Genomic DNA, 24,547 nt, shown 5'->3' with positions numbered 1-24,547 from the left:
GACTGAAAACGACGGATGTAAATCATGCAGACAGAAGTCATCGAAAGAAACACATTCTACAAATGGAACAGGATGCTCCACTAGTCATCCAACAACAAACTAGTAAGTGTAATATTTTTAGCTGTGGTTCTTTTAAAATGATGAATTAAAAGATGCCACTTTTTGTAATGTTTAAGCATGCTAACAACATTGCGTGTAGTTACTATCAGCGAGTAAACTTTGAAAAGTTTCGTCCTCATTATTTAAAAAATTTCTTCTGTACAAATTCATCACATTCATCAATAAATGTCAATTTTAGTCATTATCGGACTTTAAATTGCCTGCTGTGAGCAATGTTCCCATTATTATGCATAGTCCACAGGTTTATTTATAAGGTGTTGTGGAGTCTGTTGCCAATTCATGTTGGGGCATTTGACAGACAACGGATTGCTTTAATAAACTGTTGAAGAAAAAAAAAAAGCTGTTGAATGCTTTCAACTAAGCTACATGTTGCTCACCCACAATAATCATACTCACTTTTGAAGCACACCGGTTACATTGAAGCTCATCACTGAGCTCGGGATGCGCATAAGCGGTGTCGTGCCCTAGATTAGTGCGTCTCTTATTATATACCCCTTATTTATTTTTTGTGCATTTATCAGGGCTCTTAGGATGGCTCCAGGCAAAAATGTTTAAATTTGACCCATTTTCAGTGGTCAAAAACCCAATGTGGATCACATGGTGTGAAGCCAGCTTTTCTTGTCCAACAAAGGAAAAAGGTCTAAAGGATACTTCTGCAGTTAAAGACTTGTCAAACTTGTCACAAAAAAGTGTTTTTTCCAATTGTTGTACTCTGTCAGGCACACAGTGTCGTGGAATATTGAAGACTCTTTTTCTCTCTCAGTAAGAAAACTCTCGAAGTCAGGGGTTCCAGATGTCAAAGGTTAGACTTTATTGAGCAAAACAACAAAGCCGAGACACCAGCTGTATCGTCTGATCCTCTCATTCGAAGCTTACTTGTTTATACACTTCTGTTATCACACATTACCCCTCCAGTTATCTTAACCAGTAAGCGTGCTTCTCCACTCTCCTTGTTCACCATTATTTCACAGACTCTCTTGACTTGTTTTTAATGGTGGAATTCTGGTAGTTAGTCTATTTTTAAAAATAACCTTTTAAATTCATTTATTATGAAAGTATACAATAACTTTAACCATTGTCTGTGCCATTCAGTGCTTTGAAGAGTACTCTCTCCCTAGTACTTTTCTGTCATGGCTGAGTGCCCAGATTTCTCTCAGCAAGGTCACGAAGACCTTACAGTCTCATCCTTATTTTCCTGGATTAAAATAATGCTCAAACTATTCTATATAAGCACTTTTTCTATGTTTGATATATAAAAATATACTATAATATATACAAATATACTATAACAGTCGGGATGTCGAGTCTGTGTTGTTTGTCATCAGGGGTGGCACACATTTGAGGAACTGACCCATTCCTAACGGCTGCTTTGTGGGTGGGCATTGTTATTTCACTGCAAACACCATAAGAAGCAGCCTGAACCACTCCTAGTCTTTAACCATCAGGGGGGCATAATCACAAAGCACAGCAACACCTATAATGACACCAACCCTGCCCAGGGAAGTAGGCCAAACAGTGATTAAATCAGTCTACAGACCTGAGTTGATAATGACTTAATCCCATTACATGTTAATCCCCCTAAAGGGGACTTATCAATGGTTAAACATTAGCACTATGCACTAATTCGTACTGTGTTGAATATGTCCGTGTAAGCCACAGAAAATGACCTGTTTGACTGAAAACCACACTTGTTTCCCAGTGTAAACATGTGGTGTGTTTGAAGTGACGTGCTCATGTCTGTTTACACACACAAGAGAGCACATTTACCCATGCTGCATCAGTTGTCTTTGGAGTTTAAGATGATAAAGGGTCAAATTGGGTGTTTGTAGTCCACATGGGTAAACAGCATGCTCATGGGAAAACCCTGCACTGAATGCTGTAAACCATCACTTTTTGGTTTTATTTGTTTTGTTTTGAATGTCATAATTGCAGATTATTTCTTTTGATATTGTAATTGCGATTATTCATTTTGATTATTAGAACTGACATTAAAATACTTATGTGTGGAGCAGTTGCATGCCATATTCTTTAAGCTTGTAGTTTGACAGGCTGCAGTAGTCGTGTTCAGAGTATTAGTAGCCTAGCTCATCATCATTTATGTTTGTTTGTAGGTAAGAAACAGGATGTGTGGTATGTGGTGGATCTATTGACTGGAGAGAAGCAGCAAACGTTGACCTCCTCCTACGCTGAAATGCTCTGCCCATCATCCTCTCTAATTTACCTCGGCCGCACAGGTAACACTTGAGTTCTGACCGCAGATCTAAAATGCCCTCTGAACAGAGAATTCCAGTACTGGAACTGGAGACACTGGGGCTCATGGAAATTAGCTTTAAACTCTTGGATGGAAACTTAATGGCAGAAAGTTGGCACCAAAATGACCAAGACATTTCATGGACTATTGATCATACTGCTGTTATTATTTGAACCTGCAAACATAAATTATACCTCAAATCCAAACACCAGCATAATGAAGGCAACTTCTTTCTACAAAGTGTAAAAGTCTTGTTTAACTTTTACAATTGGTCTGAATTTTATCGAAAACTTGTGGTTGATGTTATGATGTTGTATTTCATCAATTGATCATGTTGTTTCTCAGAGTACACAATCACCATGTACGACACTAAGAGCCGAGAGCTGCGCTGGAACGCCACTTATTCCGACTATGCCTTTACCCTGCCTGACGACGACACCAAATATAGTGAGTCGTCACCCGCTTCCCATTTCCAACTTGCATCCTCTTCATTATCACTTGTATAATATTATTTTTTGTGTTTGGCAGACATGGCTCACTTTATATCGAACAGTGACGGTCTGGTGGTGACGGTGGACAGCGAGTCTGGTGACGTGCAGTGGGTGCAGAACTATGAGTCTCCTGTGGTCGCCATCTATATCTGGCAGCGCGAGGGACTGCGAAAGGTCCCGCACACTAATGTCGCTGTGGAAACGTTGCGTTATCTCACCTTCATGTCGGGAGAGGTGGGCCGAATCACACAGTGGAAGTATCCGTTTCCCCGAGAGAAGAAGACCAAAGATAAGCTGATGTAAGCACTCCTTCAAACAACACACCCAAGTACAGATTGTTTATTTATGGGTTAATCTCCTGGAAACTGTCAAGAATAGTCATATTTCACCCAAAAACCTAAAGAAAATGAACCCCTGTTTTAGGACTATTGAAGAGCTGTCCAGATGTTTAACTTTTGAGGTTTATTTTAATTCCCTTTATCGTTTATATTCCCATTAATGGTAACTCTAATTAGATTCTCATTACTCTGTGCTCAACAAGCCACATGATAAGATGCGTGGATTGATGGTCTCAGACACGGAGGCAACTGAGATTCATCCTCCGCCACCCGAATTGAGGCGAGTCACTATGCCACCACGAGGACTTAGAGCGCATTGTGAATTGGTCATTCCAAATTGGGCAAAAAAAAAGTGATATGTATGTGTGAGTGTATATGACCTTATAATACTTTATTACTCTGTTTACTGTATTTGCTCTTAAAAAATACAGTAAAATGTATATTATTTTAATCAGTTTAAAGGCCTATATATATAAAGTTTAATTTAAAAAATAAGTTTTTATCATGGTAGTAATTGTTATGCTGCCATTAATTTATGCTGTTTTTTTTTTTTTTTTTTTTTACAGTGCTGTATTTTATTTTCATAATTAAGTAAACTTTTATGGTTTGTTATAATGTGCTTAATTGTCAGGAAAATAATGTCACACAAAAAAAAAAAAAATATTTAAGTTTTCTTTTATGCAAAATATGATTTTAATTCTATTGATTTTAAGGTGAAATGTGACCTAAACCCTTTTTTTGAAATTCACTGTTATGTGCATACGATGTATCTTGATATCTGAGCGCTGCATGTTTTATCTCCAATGTTAAAGCCACATCCTGTCTGGTTTTCCTTTAAATGTGGGGGAAAAAACTGAATGTAGAGAGACTGCCTGAGTTGCACTTTCTGTTCAGATTCACTCCATAATGCTTACAAGCTTTGAGCTGAAACTCTCAGCCGATCACTTTATGAACTAAAAACGAATTGCAGTAAGATCAAACTCAACATGATACCACAGTTATCTCAACACTAATGTAGTTATCTTTATCCAAAAGACTTTGTGTGCAAATCACTTTTATTACTGCCTGAATAAATACAAATTAACCATTGTATGCAACTTAGACCTCAGTCTGTTTATATGGTAACAATTCTTTGGCAAGCCAAAGTATTTCACTTTTAACACCAAAATGTGATTAATGTGCAGTTTGTGGCTGTTATTCCTGCAGGTCCACTCTGTATGTGGGGAAACACTCCTCTGGCCTGTACGCATCTCCCTCACTGGTGCATGATGGGGTTACTGTTGTGGTGAGTGATATTTCACATTGAAACATGATTTCTTAACTCTAAGGTAATTTTAGCTTTGGAGGGTACTGGAGTCACACATGCCTTAGGTAGACTAATTTTGACTATCAGCATAAAGTCTGGTCCACTCTGCAGCTTGTTTTGAGCAAGAACCGCCCGCTTAAGCCCCATTCACACTAAGTGATTTTATCACTGCAAGCGACAGGAGACCATTGATTTTTAGTGAGAGCTGGCGACTTCTGGTGACACGAGCGACAGCAACCGTTGGCGACAGGATGTGGGCGTGTCAAGCGACGAGACAAAGTTGAGAAAAGTTCAACTTGATGCAAATGCAGAGCGATATCGTGCAGCGACTGCCAATGAGAAATTACAGTGGAGCTCACGCCATCTGTCTCCTGTGAGATAATGGAGACGAGTGCAGGAAAGACGGAGGAGTTATTGTCATCGATTTCACAGTTTTATATCATGTTTCTGTAACAACTAACTGATTTCTTATCAGATTGGATAATGTTTCAGAAATGGTCGACATTGTGAGTTGAAATCATGATTTAATAGATTGTTCGTCTTGTTCATGGTAGGATGCATTGACCTGTAGTTTATTTAAAAGCACACTCCCTGCAGAATGTTCATTATTAGAGGCAAAACAAATAAGAATGATATATTTGTTTTACTGGCCACTAGCTCATCTGTGATCAGATTTTCTAAAGCTATGGCCAGTTGTGCAGCCAACCAGTAACATTAGAGCAACAGCAGTAGGAACGGCCAATAGCAACAAGAAATACAGAGACTTACGACATCTAGCGACAAAATTGTTGACAGTGTGAACGGGGCTTTACGCAGGAAGAGACCGTCTGACCGATCTGTTAAGCAAACAACCATAGATTGTTTCTTTTCTGCTGAGGAGGCAGGTTTATCTGAAATCACGTGTAAGTCTGAGAAGGAAACAGAATAAGCAGTAGCAAGTAAACCAGATATCCATGAGCTGAATGAAGTGTTTCAAACTCAACTCTTGAGCCATGTTCCCTATACGCTGTGCGCTTCTGATGTTGCAGAGAAACAATCTGTGCAGGTGGCAGACTCAGAAGTGTTTGGGAAAACCTAGTGATTTATACAACCAGAATTAAATGAATGATCAGTGTTTCAGCTGGAGTCTGTGTGCATGTGTCAGCCTCGTGGTAGGACATTTCCTTTGCTGGAGGGGCCCAGTAACCAGGAATGGAGTATGGAGGAGGATCAGGAGTGCGTGATCACTCCCAGCACCACAGTGAAGTTCAGTGGTGCTCTGAAGGAGAGGAACCACATCAACTTCATGAGGAATTCCCTGCTGCTCATTGGTACTGCACTACACTACACTCATCGAGTCATAAATGAGCCACTGCTGCCCCCTAGTGCAGACACACCTACAGCAGCTAGGTGGCAGCATTCACTCTCTTGAATAGTTTCACTCATATAACTCTAATGAAATTGTATTTTCTTTACAGTCATGTTCAAATATCCTTAAAGAAAATGTTGTTTACTTAAAATATTTGCCGTTTTATTGATAGGAGATAGTTGAGAGACGACAGGAAGCGGGGGGAATATATCACACAAGGCGGTTTTATTTTCACTCATCATCAGTGTTTCTCTGGGGTAGGTCACCACGAGACGCCACCTGACGCTCATAATAAAATGCTGGAGAAGTTTCCGGAAAGCTTCCCCCGCCAGCACAGCAACGTCATTCCCCCCACCACAGATAAGACCATTGAAGAGGTGAGAGCACTCATCCTTGCTTGCTTATGGTTGTCCATCATAGTCCGATGATGACCATGTTCTCCTTTATTTATGAATCTTTAGATGGCTGTACAGTCCAATCGTTGATGTACAGATTCGGTTACATGCAGGGCATATGAATGCTATGCTTTATTATAAGAGCTAAATTTACTTTCCTCGCATCATGGTTTAAATATCTTAGGGTGCTTTCACACTGGCAGTTTAGTTCGAAACAGAGCACGGTTCGCATTAAAAATTGGTAATATGAAAGCTGTCATGTGGACAAGGGAGTGAACTGCGGTACCGAACCCGAGACTACCTGTAGAAGGTGGTCTGAGTTCAGTTGCAATGGAACTGTAGCACAATTCGCATGAATGTGAAAGCAACTCGGACTCGGGTGCGCACTCGTTCAGGAAGTAAAGTAAACTGCACATGCATTTTAGCCGATGACGACATCATTAGTTTCGACTAATAAATATAGGGTATAATAGGAGATGACAGTGGTGATAACTTCACCTTGGAAACGAGCGTAAGCGTGCGGTGTAAACAAAGATGCAAATGAATTCCTTGCAATCAGCTGTCTCCTCAAAAAACGCCGTTTGCGAGCAGCAGCAAGCCGCCTTCCCCTGGACATCTGATGAGTTACGCCATGAAGCGCACATATACGCAGTTGTCGTTCACTCTGCTGTGCATAATGGCACCAAAATAACAAAAAAACTAAAAGTATGATGAGTCGCATTGTGTTCTCCATGCGTATTTGTGATGATGTAAGATGAACGCAAATGGACCGGGGTTTGATAGAATTAAGTGAGTGTGAAACCAGACCAACGCTGCGTGGGCACCGGGAACAACTGGACTCGGAATCAGACCACAGCAAATGTGCCCGGTGTGAAAGCCCCCTTAGTGGCGAGACTGAAGCCTGGTTTTGTTTGGCTATCAAGTGCACCAATGTGCTCCATTAACAGTGCATTCTAGAAGTATTTTTTTCTAGGTTATCTTCACACTCCGAAGTGATTCACAACATTACAAAATTGGAATTAAAAACAATGGAACAATATAAAACTTTATTTCAATTTGTTGATTATAAGTATAGAAAATATATAAAATATTGCAAAATATTCAGATATATGCTAATATATATAGGCTTGGAATTTTTTTTAAGCATCGATAATTAAAAAACTGTCCAGATGATTATCGATCTATATCAGCATTAATTTTTTTCAGATATACTGTAAATGGGGCTAATCATTGCGCAATAGTCTTTGTATTCCCCACTGGGAATGTGATGAAAGAAATAAAAGTTGAAATAAATAATACTCTCTACTATTATTCTGACATTTCACATTCTTAAAATAAAGTAGTGATCCTAACTGACCTAAGACAGGGAATGTTTTCTATGAATAAATGTCAGGAATTGTGAAACACTGAGTTTAAATGTATTTGACTAAGGTGTATGTAAACTTCTGACTTCAACTGTAATAGCCAAACAAAAAACATGGAAAAGTCAAAATACAATATATTGTTTAGAAGTATACTATGACATATTGTTGTCACACACATGACTCTATAAAATAAATCCTGAATGTCTGTCCCCTTCAGTTTTTTGGCTGGTGGTTGTACATGAGTCATTATTGGTCATTCAGTGTTTCAGTGAAAAAGACTAACAATAAAGAGGTCAGAGATTTAAAATGACCAAATGTAAAATGTTTTCATCTGCTTAACAACATTAACTTACAATAGTCAAAGATGAATTCTCTGTTTGCTCACGTCTTATCTCGTGTAGATTGCAGCTCAGTGTCTGTCACTGCAGGCAGGCTGTTGGGCTCATTAATATTAATCACACTGTCTGCGTTCACCCAAACTGATTAAACTGTGACATGTGAGCGCTAGCTAGTGGGATTGCAACTTTTTAGTTAGTTCCACCCACTGCTGAAGCAACCAATTGGCTGAGGCTTCAGCTGGGCCTTAAAGGCTTCGTTTTGGGTGAACGGATGTACTTTTTTCCCCTTGCACTACAAATGAGCAAAATAATCGTATTAAAATGTAATTATTATTTCTCAAAAGGTGATACTGTATTTTGTGTCTTACAGTGAGTGTGTGCTGTGCTGTGTTTCAGAAGGTGAATGAGAGTGGAATGGAGGACGGCAGCACACTGCCTCCACCCGTCTCCTCTCTGCAGGAGAACCCCGGCCGGCCCCCTCGTGTGGAGACTCCTGTGGACTCTATGCTGAAGGACATGGCCACCATCAGCTTCTGCACCTTCCTGCTGGCCGGATGGGTGGCCTTCGTCATCACCTACCCAAAGGTAAACACACTCTTACGAGCTCTGAGGTCACCATCTGTACTAAATTACAGCTGTGATCAGAAAGGCATACTATCATGTATTGTGTCATTGTGTTTGTGTTCAGAGTGTTCATAAGCAGCAGCAGCTGCAGCACCAGCAGTTTCAGCAGCAGATGGAGGAGAAACTGCAGCTCCTGCAGCAGCAGCAGCTCATCTTTCACCCGCCTGCAGACCTGCCGCCCGACGCCGACTTCCTGGAGGCGGCCCGCGCACGCTCGGAGAGCTCCGCACACAGCAGTCCTAATGTCACCCCACGGGCGTCAAACCACTCCAACATGTCCCTGTCTGAGACGGCAAATTCAGCCAATGAGCACGAGGACGCAGGTGAGATCAGCTCAGAGCTGCATTCTGCATACAGTTGGTGTTTCTTCAACTATGGGCACTTTTGGCACTGTGGACTTAAATAAACTCCCTTTAAAACACACTTTTCGCACTCTCAGTAATTTTCAATTTGTATGCTAACAATGTCCAACAGAAACACCAAATTACAAATAGTAAAAAAGTCAACCTGTCTGGCCTTACTTTCTGTTGTTCGACTCTTTTTGTCATTTTGTTCCAGAGGAAGAGATCAACATTGTACGAATTGGAAACATAACATTCAACCCCAGAGATGTTCTGGGTCATGGTGCTGAGGGAACGATCGTCTACAGGCAAGAGACAAAGAGTGAACTTTGCCATCTCAGGCATTATTTGTGGTGCATTGATTTATTCCGATCCAGTCTAATGTCTTTTCTCTTCATATTTTCAGGGGTCAGTTTGATAACCGTCCAGTTGCAGTGAAAAGAATTCTACCAGAATGCTTCAGTTTTGCGGATCGAGAGGTTCAGCTTCTGCGTGAGTCGGACGAGCATCCCAATGTGATTCGTTACTTCTGCACGGAGAGAGATCGGCAGTTTCAGTACATCGCCATAGAGCTCTGCAGCGCCACACTACAGGAGGTACAACAGACAATACAACCTGATGTTTGATAACTGTTTAGCCACTTTAACCTTACATTCACAAATTAAAGGTTATAATAAAAAATAGATTTTAATATAATCACTGGATTTTTTTATAAAAAATGACAAAACGTCTATCGAATATCCCCAGATTACACAAAAAGTTAAATTCTGTTATCATGTAGGCAAAAGAAAAGTTATTGGGATTTGAACCCTAATAGTTTACCTTATATTGAGAGTTCATCAGCATGATTCATGTTTAATTTATAAATCCTGTGTTTTCTTTTCAGTATGTTGAACGAAAGGATTTTAACTGCCACGGTTTGGAGCCGGTTACAATGCTAGAACAAACCATGTCTGGACTGGCCCATTTGCATTCCCTTAATATTGGTAAACATCATTAAAACACATTATTCCTCTTTTAATGTATTACTCTTTTTATTGCCAGAGAAAATATCAGGAGAAGGAGAAAATTAAATGCGTCACTAGATGTGGTCTAAAAAGTTTTTAGCAGGATTACAGCTAAAAAAAGGAAATCAAAATTCAGGACACCAGTTTTTATTGATAATTTGACATTTATTTGAAGCAAAAACTTGACCAACAGTTTTGGAGTTTTGTTTGTATGACTGGAAATAACTGTTGGGGCATTACTAAAATGGTTGCAGAGTGAACTGACTTGGTTTAAAGGGACTGTATTTAAGGGATAATGTACAGTCTGCCAGTTGTTATCGCAGAATAAACCTGAACAGGGTCACGTCGGGGTCCTTATCACCCTGTCGGGTTTATTTTGAAATCACAACTGATTCAGTGCTTATTACACAGCTATTAACCAGTGGACATAAAATATTGCATTGAATTTGCATTGAAATTATGTAATTATATGAGAAGAAATAGATGACTGAACAGCTGAATTTCACCTCTGGTTTGCATGGAAGTTCTGTTGGTGTTTATTTTTTAAATGTCTGACTCCTCATTATCCAGCTTATTACAAGACTAAAAGAATTAAATAGACATGAAACATTAATTTAATTTTGAGAATTATTTTATTAGCTTACTTGTAGAGATTGCACAGTGATCCGAGAGGCAGGAAAGATGATTCGCAATACCAGATGACCGGTCTGATATGTCTTTATCCCCGGATGTGCGGTTGTTACTCAGAAATATTAGACGGGGGTGGAAACGCTGCTTTATTCCAGGTTATATTTACTTTTTAAAATGTAAGGCTATAAAAAGTCTTAAATATCTTAAATTACAAGAAGTCTTAAATTTCATTTGCTGAGATCTTAAATTTTGGGGCGTAAATAGAGGAGACATTTAAAACAGCAGAATCACTCTCTCTCTCTCTCGTGCAGCCAGCATTTAGCAGCTGACGCTGGAGTTTAGTGTGAGTGCGCACAGGGAAGCGCGTTTTTACTGAACTTACGATGTTACACATGTATAAACCTTCATAAACCCATTAATCAGAAATGCAAATGCCGTTATTTTGCGTCTCTCTCTAAGCGAGCGATGCGCTAACACTGTCGCTTTGCTTATAATCGACAAAGCTGTCAACGTTACAATTTGCAAGCGCATGAGGTTGGAGCGGTCTTTTGACACCTTTCAAATCTTGGCACTTCTTCATTTTACATCATCTTTGACAGTAATGGTAAAGCTAACAGAATTACTCAGCTGCAGAGTTACACGTTATATCTCTCATCTCCAGCTCTCTAGATCTGACATATACAGGTCATTTCTTTGCCATCTGAATCAGTCAATTAAAAAAAAAAATAATAATATACAGAACAATAATAATATAATTATGTAAAATTATAATATTAATAATATACATAATATTAAAATATATTATCTATATTTAATATTTAGTATATAATCTGTTTTCAGTATACATCATAACTAATTATGCAGCACAGTTCTCTTTCATAATTTAATCTGTTTACATTTTCAATACATATTGTCAACTTTAAACAGCCATTTTTAAGGTAACGGACGAGATATTTCACACAAAAATGAAAACTGTCATCACTTACCTTCATGCTGTTGCAAACCTGTATGACTTTATTTCAGTGGATATCAAAAGGAGATATTAGGGAGTTTCAGTCACCATTCACTTACATTGAATTAAAAACAAGATGCAGTGACAGTGAATGAGACTAAACGTTTTGCTTAACATCTATTTTGTTCCACGGCAGAGAAAAATTCATACAGACTCGAGGGTGAGCAGTGATGACAGATTTTTAAATGAACTGCCCTTTAACTACCTGTTAAAGTATTTATTAAAGGTATCTGCCAAGAAAAAAATATATAAATGTTCTTCAGCACATCCTAGACCTTATTCACAGCAGTGCCATATTTAATTTTTGACAAGAATGACAACGAGGCTGTGAGGGATAGACGTACAGTCTCTTCAATGGGCTGTACTGCAGTTTAAGGGTGTGTTCACACTTGGCAGGTCTGGTTCGATTAAAACGAACTCTGGTGTGATTGCTCTGATAGTGCGGTTCACTTGAACAAGTGTGAACGCTGCCATCTGAACCTTGGTGCGCACCAAACAAGCGAACTGAGACCGCCTGAATAGTGGGTCTCGATCCACTTCCAAAAGAACTCTGGTGCGGTTTGATTGAAATATGAACGCAACATGGACCAAAGACGTCTAAACGGACCAAAAACAGGAAGTAATTTGCCTAATACTGACCTAAAGCATACCTGGTTCTTCTCATCATAGGAGCTATGTTGCCCATTACAGTTCAGTACAGGCGTTGGAATCGCTGTCAACTGTCCTTGCAGAATATCTTCGTTTGTGTGTGCAACGGAGGAATTCCTGGCGCTGTTTTGACTCCTTTACACATTTTATTAGCTCTTCGTTTGTTCTCAGCTGGTAAAAATACCACCATATATACATATATAAATATAACGAGTGCATTTCGCCTAGCATCCAGCATTGTTTTGGATATTCGGCAAGTTCCGTCGCAAAATACAGTGCATCCGGAAAGTATTCACAGTGCTTCAGTTTTTCCACATTTTGTTATGTTACAGCCTTATTCCAAAATGGATTAAATTAATTATTTATCCTCAAAATTCTACAAACAATACCCCATAATGACAACGTGAACGAAGTTTGTTTGAAATCTTTGTAAATGTATTAAAAATAAAAAACGAAAAAAAATCACATGTACATAAGTATGCACAGCCTTTGCCATGACACTCAAAATTGAGCTCAGGTGCATCCTGTTTCCACTGATCATCCTTGAGATGTTTCTACAACTTGATTGGAGTCCACCTGTGGTAAATTCAGTTGAATGGACATGATTTGGAAAGGCACACACCTGTTTATATAAGGTCCCACAGTTAACAGTGCATGTCAGAGCACAAACCAAGCCATGAAGTCCAAGGAATTGTATCGAAGCTCAGATCTGGGGAAGGGTACAGAAAAATTTCTGCAGCTTTGATGGTCCCAGTGAGCACAGTGGCCTCCATCATCCATAAATGGAAGAAGTTTGGAACCACCAGGACTCTTCCTAGAGCTGGCCGCCTGGCCAAACTGAGCGATCGGGGGAGAAGGGCTTTAGTCAAGGAGGTGACCAAGAACCCGATGGTAACTCTGACAGAGCTCCAGCATTTCTCTGTGGAGACAGGAGAAACTTCCAGAAGAACAACCATCTCTGCAGCACTCCACCAATCAGGCCTGTATGGTAGAGTGGCCAGACGGAAGCCACTCCTCATGGCACATGACAGCCCGCCTGAAGTTTGCCAAAAGGCACCTGAAGGACTCTCAGACCATGAGAAACAAAGATTGAACTCTTTGGCCTGAATGGCAAGCGTCATGTCTGGAGGAAACCAGGCACCTCTCATCACCTGGTCAGTACCATCCCTACAGTGAAGCATGGTGGTGGCAGCATCATGCTGTGGAGATGTTTTCAGGGGCAGGAACTGGGAGACTAGTCAGGATCGAGGGAAAGATGAATGCAGCAATGTACAGAGACATCCTTGATGAAAACCTGCTCCACCACTTCCGTGTTTGACATAAGTGGTGACATTGCCAAAGCATTGGTCTATTGCGTCACGTCTTGCTGGAGAGCAAGTGACTAAAGAGAAGGGTCACAATATAGGCTACATACTTTAGGCTATTTGCATTTTTAATGAATTAATTTAGAGTTTTAATGTTGCATTAACTTATTTAAAAAAAGAAAACACATAAATGCACAATAAAATATAAAAAAAAAAACATGTCCAGAGACATCCAAGTAGTCTCAGTGGTTTTGTATTTACCAGCTAATGAATTATTTAATGTGTTTGTTTTTTTATTATTATTATTATTGTGAAAGTGGTCTTAAATTTTTCTTTTATTTGGCCTAAAAAGTCTTAAAGTCTTAAATTTCATTCCTTCGAACCTGCAGAAACCCTGTATTCGCAAATATTTTTTGCAATATTCAGATTTGCACAAATTAAATTCGTAACTTGTAGGGCTGTCACGATTATACAATTTGGCTTACGATTAATTGTCAAACAAATAATTGTGATTATGAGGATTAATTGTCTGTTTTAGGGCTGTGACGATTAATTGTCATATAAATTGTCTTTTTTTTTTTACGGTGCGCTTTTTTCAGTCATTTTTACATGTTTAACTTCAAATATATATATAAATCAAATAATAAAATAGGAATAAACTATGATTTCCTTTTTAAGGCTTTAAAAACTTATGAATGACATGAAAATTTTTTTTAAATATCAAAATATTTCTAAATACAATATGTCTCTTTTTTTTGTCAACTTTTGTTTTGGTCAATTTTACATTTACACTATTGTTTTTTGAAAACATATATGTTTTATATTATATATTTTTATAAAAAATAAAATACAATTATAAATAATTTATTTAATATGTATTATAATATGCAATAGTAAAACATTTCTTTCCTAATTTCTTCACTTTCGCACGTTATTTTAATGCTCTGATTAAATCAACGAGCCCTTATTTGTCATGAAGCAAAACATTTTGAGATTTTGTTTCATCATTTTATCACTCCACAGAAATGCAGCGTGCGTCTCCTCCTTTGTGTCACTGCGTATCATTAACACTGCGTGTATGAACCAGTAACACTTGCCATTAACACGATTGTTTAAAGTGAAACCGAAGCGCTTTGCGTTCACTATCACAGTTTATACTTGTTCGTTTATATTTTCGCGGGAGTTTGGCGTAAGCCTCTGCTGACAGCGTGCGCATCAGAGAGTCACATGCTCCTCCGGACAGGAGCTGGTTGATGTCTACGGTGCGGCTCAGTGACACTCGGGCTTGGAGTAGACACTCTGAATGACACACAAACGTGCCGCTCATAGCATTAATGCAGTATATTTGCAGAGTCACGTGATGCTACGCAAGGTTCGGACGTGTGAACGGCGAGCTCTGTGCACTTTGCTAGTTTTAATACTTTTTATGTTATAAACTGTTGAGATTCGATACACCCTGATCCTTAACTGTTCTAGGAAGACAATATGTCAAAGAATTCAAAATCCTCGGGCTCTGGAGACATTAAAAGACACTTACGTACTTAAGCTGATGCCCCTGAGCGGGCTGAAACCCGGGAGCCGATTTGGCCGGAGAAGTGAAGGAAATTCAGCTAGAATTGTTGAACATGTCGGCAACGTTGACAAAGGTCGTTGCTGATTTGGAGGATCTTGCTGTAATATGTGAATCGATCACTGCCATGGAGACGAAATTCACTAAGGTTGTTACAAGAGTGGGGGATGTCGAGAAACAGATTGATTATCTAGAGTCATCGGAGAGGGAATTAACTGCTAATCTGCTAGTGACCAAGGTGGATTTGGAGCGCGTCTTGGAGAAGTTTGAGGGCTTGGAGAATCGTAACCGGCAGAATGACATCCGTATTGTTGGAATTCCTGAGGACGAAGAAGGTCGGGATATGGTGAAATTCCTGGACTGTCTCCGAGTCTGCTCGACATAACAGGCCATAAGCTGGAAATCGAGTGAGCTCACAGGGTTCCGGCTCCGCGATCCGCTCAGGGAGACAGGCCCGATGAATTATGGCCAAATTTCTGAGATCATCTGATAAAGATCTCGTGTTACGTCAGGCAAGGAGTAAAGTTAGGCTTTCTTGGAAGAACCACAGCATTTTCTTGTTCTCAGACTTTGCGAATTCAAAGAGAGAAACGTGATCGATACAAGGAATGCAAGAAACTCTTACATCAAATGAAAGTCGCATTTGCACTAATGTTCCCGGCCAAATTGAGAATAGATGCTAAGGATGGCCGCAAAATATTTACATGTCCCCAGCAAGCTATGTCCTTCATAAAGTCAATGGACTGAGTAAGTTATTTTGTGGTACTCACGTTGCAGCCAAGTGGACCGACTCGCTGAACATTCACTTGACCATCTGAGGAAACTGTGTGCCTTTTTTGTTTCTTTTTGTGCTGGTTCCACCTAGCAGCTGGGGTTTTTTTTTTTTTTGGAGGAACACACCTTCGGGACAGTTATGTGGATGAATCTACACATTCTTTGCATTTATTCCACCTATTGTCTGGAGTTTGTTTTATAGATTATCTTCTGTTGTGTAATTCTGTCTCTCAAAATTTGTATAGAAACACCGGACTTGAGCAATACGATGGCAAATTTGTCGCGGGGACTCTTGTAGGCGTACATGGACTGTTTCGTGCACGGGGTTGATGTGCACGTTTTTCTTTTTTTTGTTTGTTTGGTTTGTGGGGTGGGGGGGGGGGATATCGGGGTTTGATTGTTGCACTAATGTTGGAATCGGGTCGTTAAAATTTTATTTTTGACACAATCTATTTTTTCAAAATGTCAAATGTTAATATGAGTGGATTGTCTCTCTCCATGTGGAAGGTGAATGGGTTGGGGAACCCCATAAAAAGAAGGGAGGTTATTTCTCTTCTTAAACGTAAGAAATATAACATAGTGTTTCTTCATGAAACGCATCTTTCCCCGCAGGAAGCTGAAAATTTTGGGAAGATATGGGATGGACATGTTTTCTTTAGTGCTGGCTCAAGTAAGAACGGGAGTCATTACACTGATAAGTAAGCATCTACAATTCAAATGTCTCAAACAGATTAAAGATAAATTAGGAAGAGTCATTATTGTTTTAGCTGAAATTCAGGGGCAAAGTTTGATTTTGGCTAATATTTACGCACATAACGCTGATGATCAGGGCTTTTTTATAGATCTTGAAGGGATGTTGCAAGCCGCTGACACCCCTCATGATATAAAATTGGGAGGAAACTTTAATCTTTTGATGAACTCAGTCCATGATCATAGTGAAGCAAAAGTGTGTAAGCCCATAGAGCAACACTGACGCTTCACAGGATGTGTAAAAATCTTGGTCTTTCGGATATTTGGAGACTTTTGAACCCATCTGGTAGGGACTATAAATTGTTTTCATCAGTCCATAAGATTTATTCTAGAATAGATTTTTTTTTAATTTAATTAAAAAAAAAATTATATCTAAATCCCTCATTTCATCTGTTGTGGATTGCTCAATTGGAAATAGTCTCAGATCACTCCCTGGTGAGTTTAGAGGTGTTGCCACATATGGAGAAAAAGAAATCATATAGTTGGCGCTTTAATGTATCCCTTTTGCAAAATCCTGAATTCCAACAAATGTTAAAGGCTGAAATCAATGTTTATATGGAGACCAACTGGTCCTCAGTATCCTCTGTGGGCGTGGCTTTGGAGGCACTTTCTTAGGGATTGGATTATACAGTATGCCTCATTCACCAAAAAATCCAAAGCACGAGAACTCGTGGAGTTGGAAGGGAATATTAAAAGTGCCGAGGCAGAGCTGAAACTCCGAATGTCGTCTGATGGCCTCAGAGAATTGACCCGATTGAAATACAGATATAATACAATTTTGTTGCGGAAGGTGAAATTTTGGCTATTCAGGGCAAGACAGTCATACATTGAGTCGGGGGACAAAGAAGCTTTTGGCTAGATATATAAAGCAGAGAGTCTTTCTGCCATTTACCTCGGCCGTTGATATTAATAATGCTTTTAAAGAATTCTATCTTGATCTCAATAGTTCCATGTCATCATCTACTGATGAAGATATTAGAAACTTTGTGGAACCATTAGAACTCCCTAAACTGACGACTGAGCTAAAAGATTATCTCGATTCTGAGATAAACTTGGAGGAGCTTGGCGAGGTAATTAAGGCCTTGCCTACAGGTAAGGCTCCAGGGCCAGATGGCTTTGCCGCTGAATTTTTTAGATTTTATGCTACAGAACTGACTCCACTTTTGTTAAAGTTTATACGGAATCATTAAAGAATGGAAAGCTTCCACCAACCATGACACAAGCCCGGATCAGTCTGATTCTTAAAAAGGATCCAAGCGAGTGTAATGGGGCTTTTCCACTGCAAGGTACAGCTCAACTCGACTTGACTCTACTCGCTTTTGGGGGGTTTTCCACTGTGGATAGTACCTGGTACCTGATACCTTTTTTTAGTACCACCTCGGTCGAGGTTCCAAGCAAGCCGAGCCAATACTAAATGTGACATCAAAACCCTGCAGATCACTGATTGGTCAGAGAAAATCGTCACTACCAGCGTCACTAGATTTGCGAAATGGGACATCATTCCGCTAGTTTTAAAGTTAGCAACAGTGACAGCAATATCATTTGTTCACACGACTTTCGAATTGTAAAAAGAAATGGCTGTGCGCAAAAGCACGCCGTGGTCAATAAACGAGGTGCAGACGTTCCTCTCGTTAGCGACGAGCGAAACAACGCGAAACGAAAAAGTCTTTCAGGAAGTGTCTCAGCTGTTGGCCGCACCAGACCTACCAACAGTATAGGGAAAAGTAAAAAAAAAAAACGTAAATGTGATTACAGAACCATCAAGGACCACAACAGCCGGAGTGGTTCAAACAGAAGAAAGTGGAAGTGGTTCGACCAAATGGATGCTATCTATGGCAATAGACCTGTGAGCAATGGGAGGGAGAGTGCACTGAACGCGGCGCTGTTGGAGTCCACGATGGAGGATGGTACATTTTGTTATGTTAACTCTATATTCTACTTGAAAGCTTCACTTTATTTAGTTGACCAGCTACTGGAAAGCTTGCTTCTAAAACAACCAGGCCAATTTAACTGTTATACTTGTGTAAAATCATCATGCAACAACTGCTTTATGCAGCACAATGAGCTAGTAGCTAACAGCTAGCGGTCGTGTTATTGTTTATGGTCAGTAATGTTTGTGTCGCGTTTAAGATGATGTCACGGCAGTAGAGGCGGCACAACTATGACGATCAGCCTGTAATCCATCCCACGTTGAGGCAGCACTAAACTACAGTGGAAAAGCAAGCTCAGAAAAGTAAAGCGAGCAGAGTCGAGTCGAACCGTAACATGCAGTGGAAAAGTGCCATAAGAGTTACCGTCCAATTTCCCTGATCCAGCTAGACGTAAAAATATTGTCAAAACTTTTGACTAACCGGTTAAGTAAAGTTATGACATCTTGTATACATATAGATCAGGTGGGGTTTATTCGGGGCTGCAGCACTTCTGATAATATTAGGCGTTTCATCAATATCATGTGGTCAGTGGCGAATGATCAGACTCCATATCTCACTTGATGCCGAAAAGGCGTTTGATATGGTAGAATGGGATTATCTTTTTAAGATTTTGGAAATATACAGGGTCAGGAATACTTCTATTGGATTAAAGTAACTTAATCCATAACTTATAAGACTTTATAGCAGTGGTACAAACAAATGGATTAATTTCAAATTATTTACTTTGGATATGGGCACCAGGCAGGGTTGCCCTCTTTCCCCATTATTGTTCTGTCTTGCCCTGGAACATTAGCAGCCACAATAAGAAAGGAAGATGATTTTCCAGGGGAGGTGGCGGGAGGTATATCGCATAAGCTTTTGCTTTACGCAGATTATATTTTATTATTCGTCTCCGACTCCACTAGATCTATGCCTTACCTCCACAGAATTATTCATTCCTTTTCCAAGTTCTCAGGATACAGAGTCAGTTGGTCTAAATCCGAAGCTTTGGCTCTGACAGCGTACTGCCCAGTAACGGCTTTTCAGCCGGGCGCCTTCCAGTGGCCCAAACAGGGCATTAAGCATTTGGCCATTTTATTCCCAGCAAATTTGTCTGATTTAGAGTTAATTTTGACCCCTTAATAAAAAGATTTTCAAGCGATGCAGGCAGGTGGACATCATTACATTTATCTATGATTGGGAAGGTTAATGTTATTTAGCGATGTACCGATCCGATACCTGGATCGGTATCGGCTCCGATATTGAAGATTTAGACGGATCGGGTATCGGTCCGACGAGACCGATCCAAATCTGATACTGTGTGTTAGTCATGTTCGTTACTGTCAAGCTCAATTAAAGTAGTTCACATGACACGTACATTTTATTCAAAGTTACTTGAAGATGTGCAATAGCTCTGTGAATCACAAAAGGCTGTGTTTAATAAGTAAATGAAATGCACGTGCAGTGCGTTAGTGAATGGAGCTGCTCTGTTTACACACACTCGCGGCTATTTTTAGCCTTCACGCAGTGCGCAATATTTGAGCGCTGCTCACAAACAACATCTCAGATGTAGATGCTCAATAGTTCGGTTCACTTTAGAACGGCGCCGGAGGTGCATTTTACCAGAATTTGAATAAGAAGCAAATTAAACTACTGTGAACTTTCCTACAAACAGACACATACAGGACTTCCTGGAGAGTTCAGAATGTCAAAATAAAAGCGTGAGGGTTTAAAAAGTGCACGATTTAAATATATTACTGTTGTATTTAAAATTAAATGTCAATAATAATAATAATAATATTAATAACAATTTATTATTATTATTATTATTATTATTATTATTGTCATCATTAGTATTTGTTTTCAATTTATAACAATATTTAAGTTGAATGGGCTCCAAAAAAAATAACTGTGTGAATGAAAAGTGGACTGATGTCTTACAGCTAAATTGAACAAAAAAGAGATCTGAATCCTTTCAAGTCCAGATGTAAGTTGAAACATTTTGAAAAAAAAAAAAAAAGGCAAAAATAAAACACTGGATTCTTTTCTACTGAAGACTTAAAGACTGGACTTACTGTTAATTTTGCTGCTACATTATCCAGTATACTACACTGAACAAAAATATAAATGCAACATGTAAAGTGTTGGTCCCATGTTTCATGAGCTGAAATAAAAGATCCCAGAAATTTTCCATACGCATTGATTAGATTAGGGCCTAATGAATTTATTTCAATTGACTGATTTCCTTAAATGAACTGTAACTCAGTAAAATCTTTGAAATTGTTGCATGTTGCGTATATATTTTTGTTCAGTATAGTTAACAATAAAGTTTTTCTTAATAAGCTATGCATTTATATTGAAATAATGTGTAGTTAGAGATTTGTGTTTCTTTACATATTAAAGAGTACACCCAATTAGTTCCACACAATAATGTAAAGATATTCTAAACTGATTATGCAAAACAACAACACCGGTATCGGGAGATTTCCAGTATCGGAATCGGAATCGGAAGAGAAAAAGTGGTATCGGTGCATCCCTAATGTTATTAAAATGAATTGTATTCGAAAATTCAACTACTTGCTACAGTCTCTCCCTATAGATGTCCCCCTCTCTTATTTCAAGCAATTTGATAGCATAGCGAAGTCCTTCATTTGGAATGGTAAGCATCCCAGATTACATTCCAGTAAGTTACACAGGCCGATTGACAAAGGTGGGCTAGGCCTACCCAAGATTTTGTTTTATTATTATGCATTCGGTCTCAGATATTTGGCTCATTTGTCTCTTCCACCTGAGAGAGCCCCTCCCTGGTTTTGTATTGAACAGGAAGTTCTTGCCCATATTTTGCCATTGCAGAGCCTTTCTATTAAACTAACCGGAGAAGTTACATCCCGTTATCTCGCATTTGCACGCGGTATGGACAAAAGTGTCCAGAGTGTTTAATTCGGACATTTATTTAAATGTTGCCTCAAGCATATGGCTGAACCAAAATTATATATTGATAAGTCCCCTTTCTGCTGGTCAAAATGGATTGTGAGAGAGGTTAATGTGCTCGATGACCTATATGAAAGTGGAATGTTGAGATCCTTTGAAAATATGGTTCAACATTTTAGAATTCCCAGGTCTCAATTCTTTAGGTATTTACAGCTGCGCCACCTGCTCTGTACTATTTTTGGGAGTAGCATACACCCCCCTTAAAGCAGCAGATACTCCGGGATTGGTGATTTATTGCTTTTGGAAAAGGTGATGAGGCATCAGTGTATTACTCCCTGTTAATTCAGAGTCTGGGGGACGGAGCTTCAATCACGAAATTATAGGAGAAAGATTTAAACTTGGTATCGGAGGAGGGAGTGTGGGCTAGGATTCTAAACAACGTCAAGTCTACATCTTGAGATGCAAGGGTGCGTCTGATGCAATTTAAGATTTTACATAGATTCTATTGGACCCCTTGGTCTCAAAGACACACCCACCTGCTGGTGATGCCAATCAGAAGATGGGGACACAACCCATGTTTTTTGGTGGTGTGTTAAGATCCAAGAATTTTGGTTGAAGGTTCAGAGTTTTATGTGTGATGTATTGGGCACTCAAATTTCATTTTGTTCGGAGGGAAGGGTTTTTAAGTTAATATAATTTGATTCCGTATTTTCTGTCATGTTTATTTAATCTGTGACTGGAATCAATAAAAAAACAGTATATTCACTTAAAATTCCCTTTTTTGGACATTCAAATGTGATTGGAACTTGAATGCCCAATAATCACGGTTGTCTCAAATAACTGCGGTTAGATCAAATATCCGCTATCAAACGGTTATTTAATAACCGCGACAGGCTTAGTAACTTGGATGGAAACACGAATATTGACACTGACGGTCTCATTTTTTTGTAGTTCACAGAGATCTGAAACCACATAACATCCTGGTATCGATGCCGAACACACACGGCCGAGTGAAGGCGATGATCTCAGACTTCGGTCTCTGTAAGAAGCTGGCGGTAGGCAGACACAGCTTCAGCCGGAGATCAGGGGTCCCCGGCACAGAGGGCTGGATTGCACCGGAGGTGCTCAGTGAAGATGCAAAGCAAAACCCTGTAAGAGCTCAAATACAGACTTGTATAGATTTAGATTTTATACCATAACAAGGTCCACACTTTTTCTAACTCACACAAGAAATGGCAAAAATCAGTAGCAAGAGCAATACTCTTCTTTTTCACAATATTGATTGGTGAGGTTATGCTAATTAATATTTATTGTTTTTAATTTCAAGTGTTGTTATATATAAAGCAAAACATATGTTGCTTCTAAGAAACACTGAAACACACCTTATACATGTATATTGCACATGGACTCTTTTAGCAATGCAAGCTCAGTTTTGTGCATTGTTGCATTCCAGTATGTGTTCAAAATCAGTTCTTAATGCAATGCAAGTATACATTGTGCTCTCTATGTTGCCGCAAAGGGTGCGAAAACTTCCTCCTCCTACCATCAGTTTTCTCTTTATGGTCAGCCACTCTCATGCTGGGGTTGGAAGATAATCTTGCTGAGCAAGTTAGTTGACACTTTAGGATCTGCAGCATATTTTGGCTGCCACCTGCATTTTTCTCACCCAAATTTAAAAGCTCACCTGGCACATACAGTGGACTTATTGCAAAATATTGGTATTACTTTATAGAAAACCCCCTGTGGTGAGGTGAGCAAAAAACAGACGCAGTGGGTGTGGCGTCGGCCTTGGAGAGGCTTTTATTTTAAATAATAAACAACATAAAATATTCAAAAAAGGGAATTAAAGTTTTAAAGGGAAAAAGTTTTTAAAATAAAGGGGTATCTGGTGCCCTCACGGTCAATCGGGGCTTTGTGTAGGAAGGGGGAGTGTCCATGAAATGGTCCAGGATGGGTCAGACGGCCGGACGCGCTCTCCTCCTAGGGTTCCGTGGCGCAAGGGGTGGTGGCTTCTGTGGTGGCCAGTCTTCTCAAAGGAAGAGAGTCCGGCGGCGCATCTAATCCGGCCGGTACCCTCCCCGCTCTGCTCCTGGACCTGCGAGGATGCCAGTGTGTCCACACGGGTAAAACCGGCTCCCCAAGGAGAGGTATGCACTACATTTTAATGGCAGCGGAGATGAGGCTATATTCACATCAGGTACATCTCATCATTTGCTGCCCAAATGAGGCTTATTACATTTCACCTCTCCTCTCTCCTGCCCACTCCCATTGTGAGTAGAGGTGGGGCGATGATAATGAGAGTAATAGTTCATCAACAGTAGTTGGCAACATATTTTGCCGATGACTTATTTACAGTAGAATGCATTTTCTGCTGGACTGCATATTTTGTTCTGGACATCTGAGACATGACATTGGAGTGTTTACTCAAGCAAGCTCGCAGACAAGTAGAAAATGGTTCATTTTGAAGAAAACAGCCTAGTTCCAAGTAAGAGAAGCCAGTAGATACTGTTTCGGATGCGGGTAGTACAGCGAGCAACACACACTTTGGTTCCGGCTGTAGAGCCCCCGCAGCAGGGCATTTGGGTGATGTCTCGGTGAGCTGGACAGATCTAGCTCCGTTCCTGCTTGGTGTCGGACTCCACTGCTACAGTGGTGTGAAAAATTGTTTGCCCCCTTCCTGATTTCTTATTTTTTTGCATGTTTGTCACACTTAAATGTTTCAGATCATCAAACAAGTTTAAATATTAGTCAGAGATAACACAAGTAAACATAAAATGCAGTTTTTAAATGAAGGTTGTTATTATTAAGGGAAAACAAAATCCAAACCTACATGGCCCTGTGTGAAAAAGTGATTGCCCCCTAAACCTAATAACTGGTTGGGCCACCCTTAGCAGCAACAACTGCAATCAAGCGTTTGCGATAACTTGCAATGAGTCTTTTACAGCGCTGTGGAGGAATTTTGGCCCACTCATCTTTGCAGAATTGTTGTAATTCAGCCACATTGGAGGGTTTTCGAGCATGAACTGCCTTTTTAAGGTCATGCCACAGCATCTCAATAGGATTCAGGTCAGGACTTTGACTAGGCCACTCCAAAG

The 24,547-nt window shown here is 39.7% G+C and overlaps 1 protein-coding gene across 3 annotated transcripts in view; it reads left to right on the top strand.

The window, feature by feature from the left end:
• The window catches only part of LOC127450320 (serine/threonine-protein kinase/endoribonuclease IRE1-like), an 80,376-nt gene that overhangs the window by 43,168 nt on the left and 12,661 nt on the right, over positions 1-24,547 (top strand). For all 3 annotated transcript variants that reach the window (XR_007898945.1, XM_051714323.1, XM_051714324.1), the window contains 12 exons: positions 2,232-2,354; positions 2,717-2,818; positions 2,900-3,161; positions 4,407-4,485; positions 5,651-5,816; positions 6,116-6,231; positions 8,348-8,536; positions 8,640-8,898; positions 9,134-9,224; positions 9,323-9,512; positions 9,803-9,902; positions 22,404-22,603. Coding sequence is in view for 2 of the 3 variants with exons in the window: in XM_051714323.1 (XP_051570283.1) it covers positions 2,232-2,354; positions 2,717-2,818; positions 2,900-3,161; positions 4,407-4,485; positions 5,651-5,816; positions 6,116-6,231; positions 8,348-8,536; positions 8,640-8,898; positions 9,134-9,224; positions 9,323-9,512; positions 9,803-9,902; positions 22,404-22,603 (1,877 nt within the window). In the remaining variant the exon portion in view is untranslated. The remainder of the gene's footprint in view (positions 1-2,231; positions 2,355-2,716; positions 2,819-2,899; positions 3,162-4,406; positions 4,486-5,650; positions 5,817-6,115; positions 6,232-8,347; positions 8,537-8,639; positions 8,899-9,133; positions 9,225-9,322; positions 9,513-9,802; positions 9,903-22,403; positions 22,604-24,547) is intronic.

This window comes from Myxocyprinus asiaticus, chromosome 13, assembly GCF_019703515.2.
Source record: "Myxocyprinus asiaticus isolate MX2 ecotype Aquarium Trade chromosome 13, UBuf_Myxa_2, whole genome shotgun sequence".
Lineage (NCBI taxonomy): Eukaryota > Metazoa > Chordata > Actinopteri > Cypriniformes > Catostomidae > Myxocyprinus > Myxocyprinus asiaticus.
The sequence above is the reverse complement of the archived record's forward strand: the minus strand, read 5'-3'. Positions and strand labels throughout refer to the sequence as shown.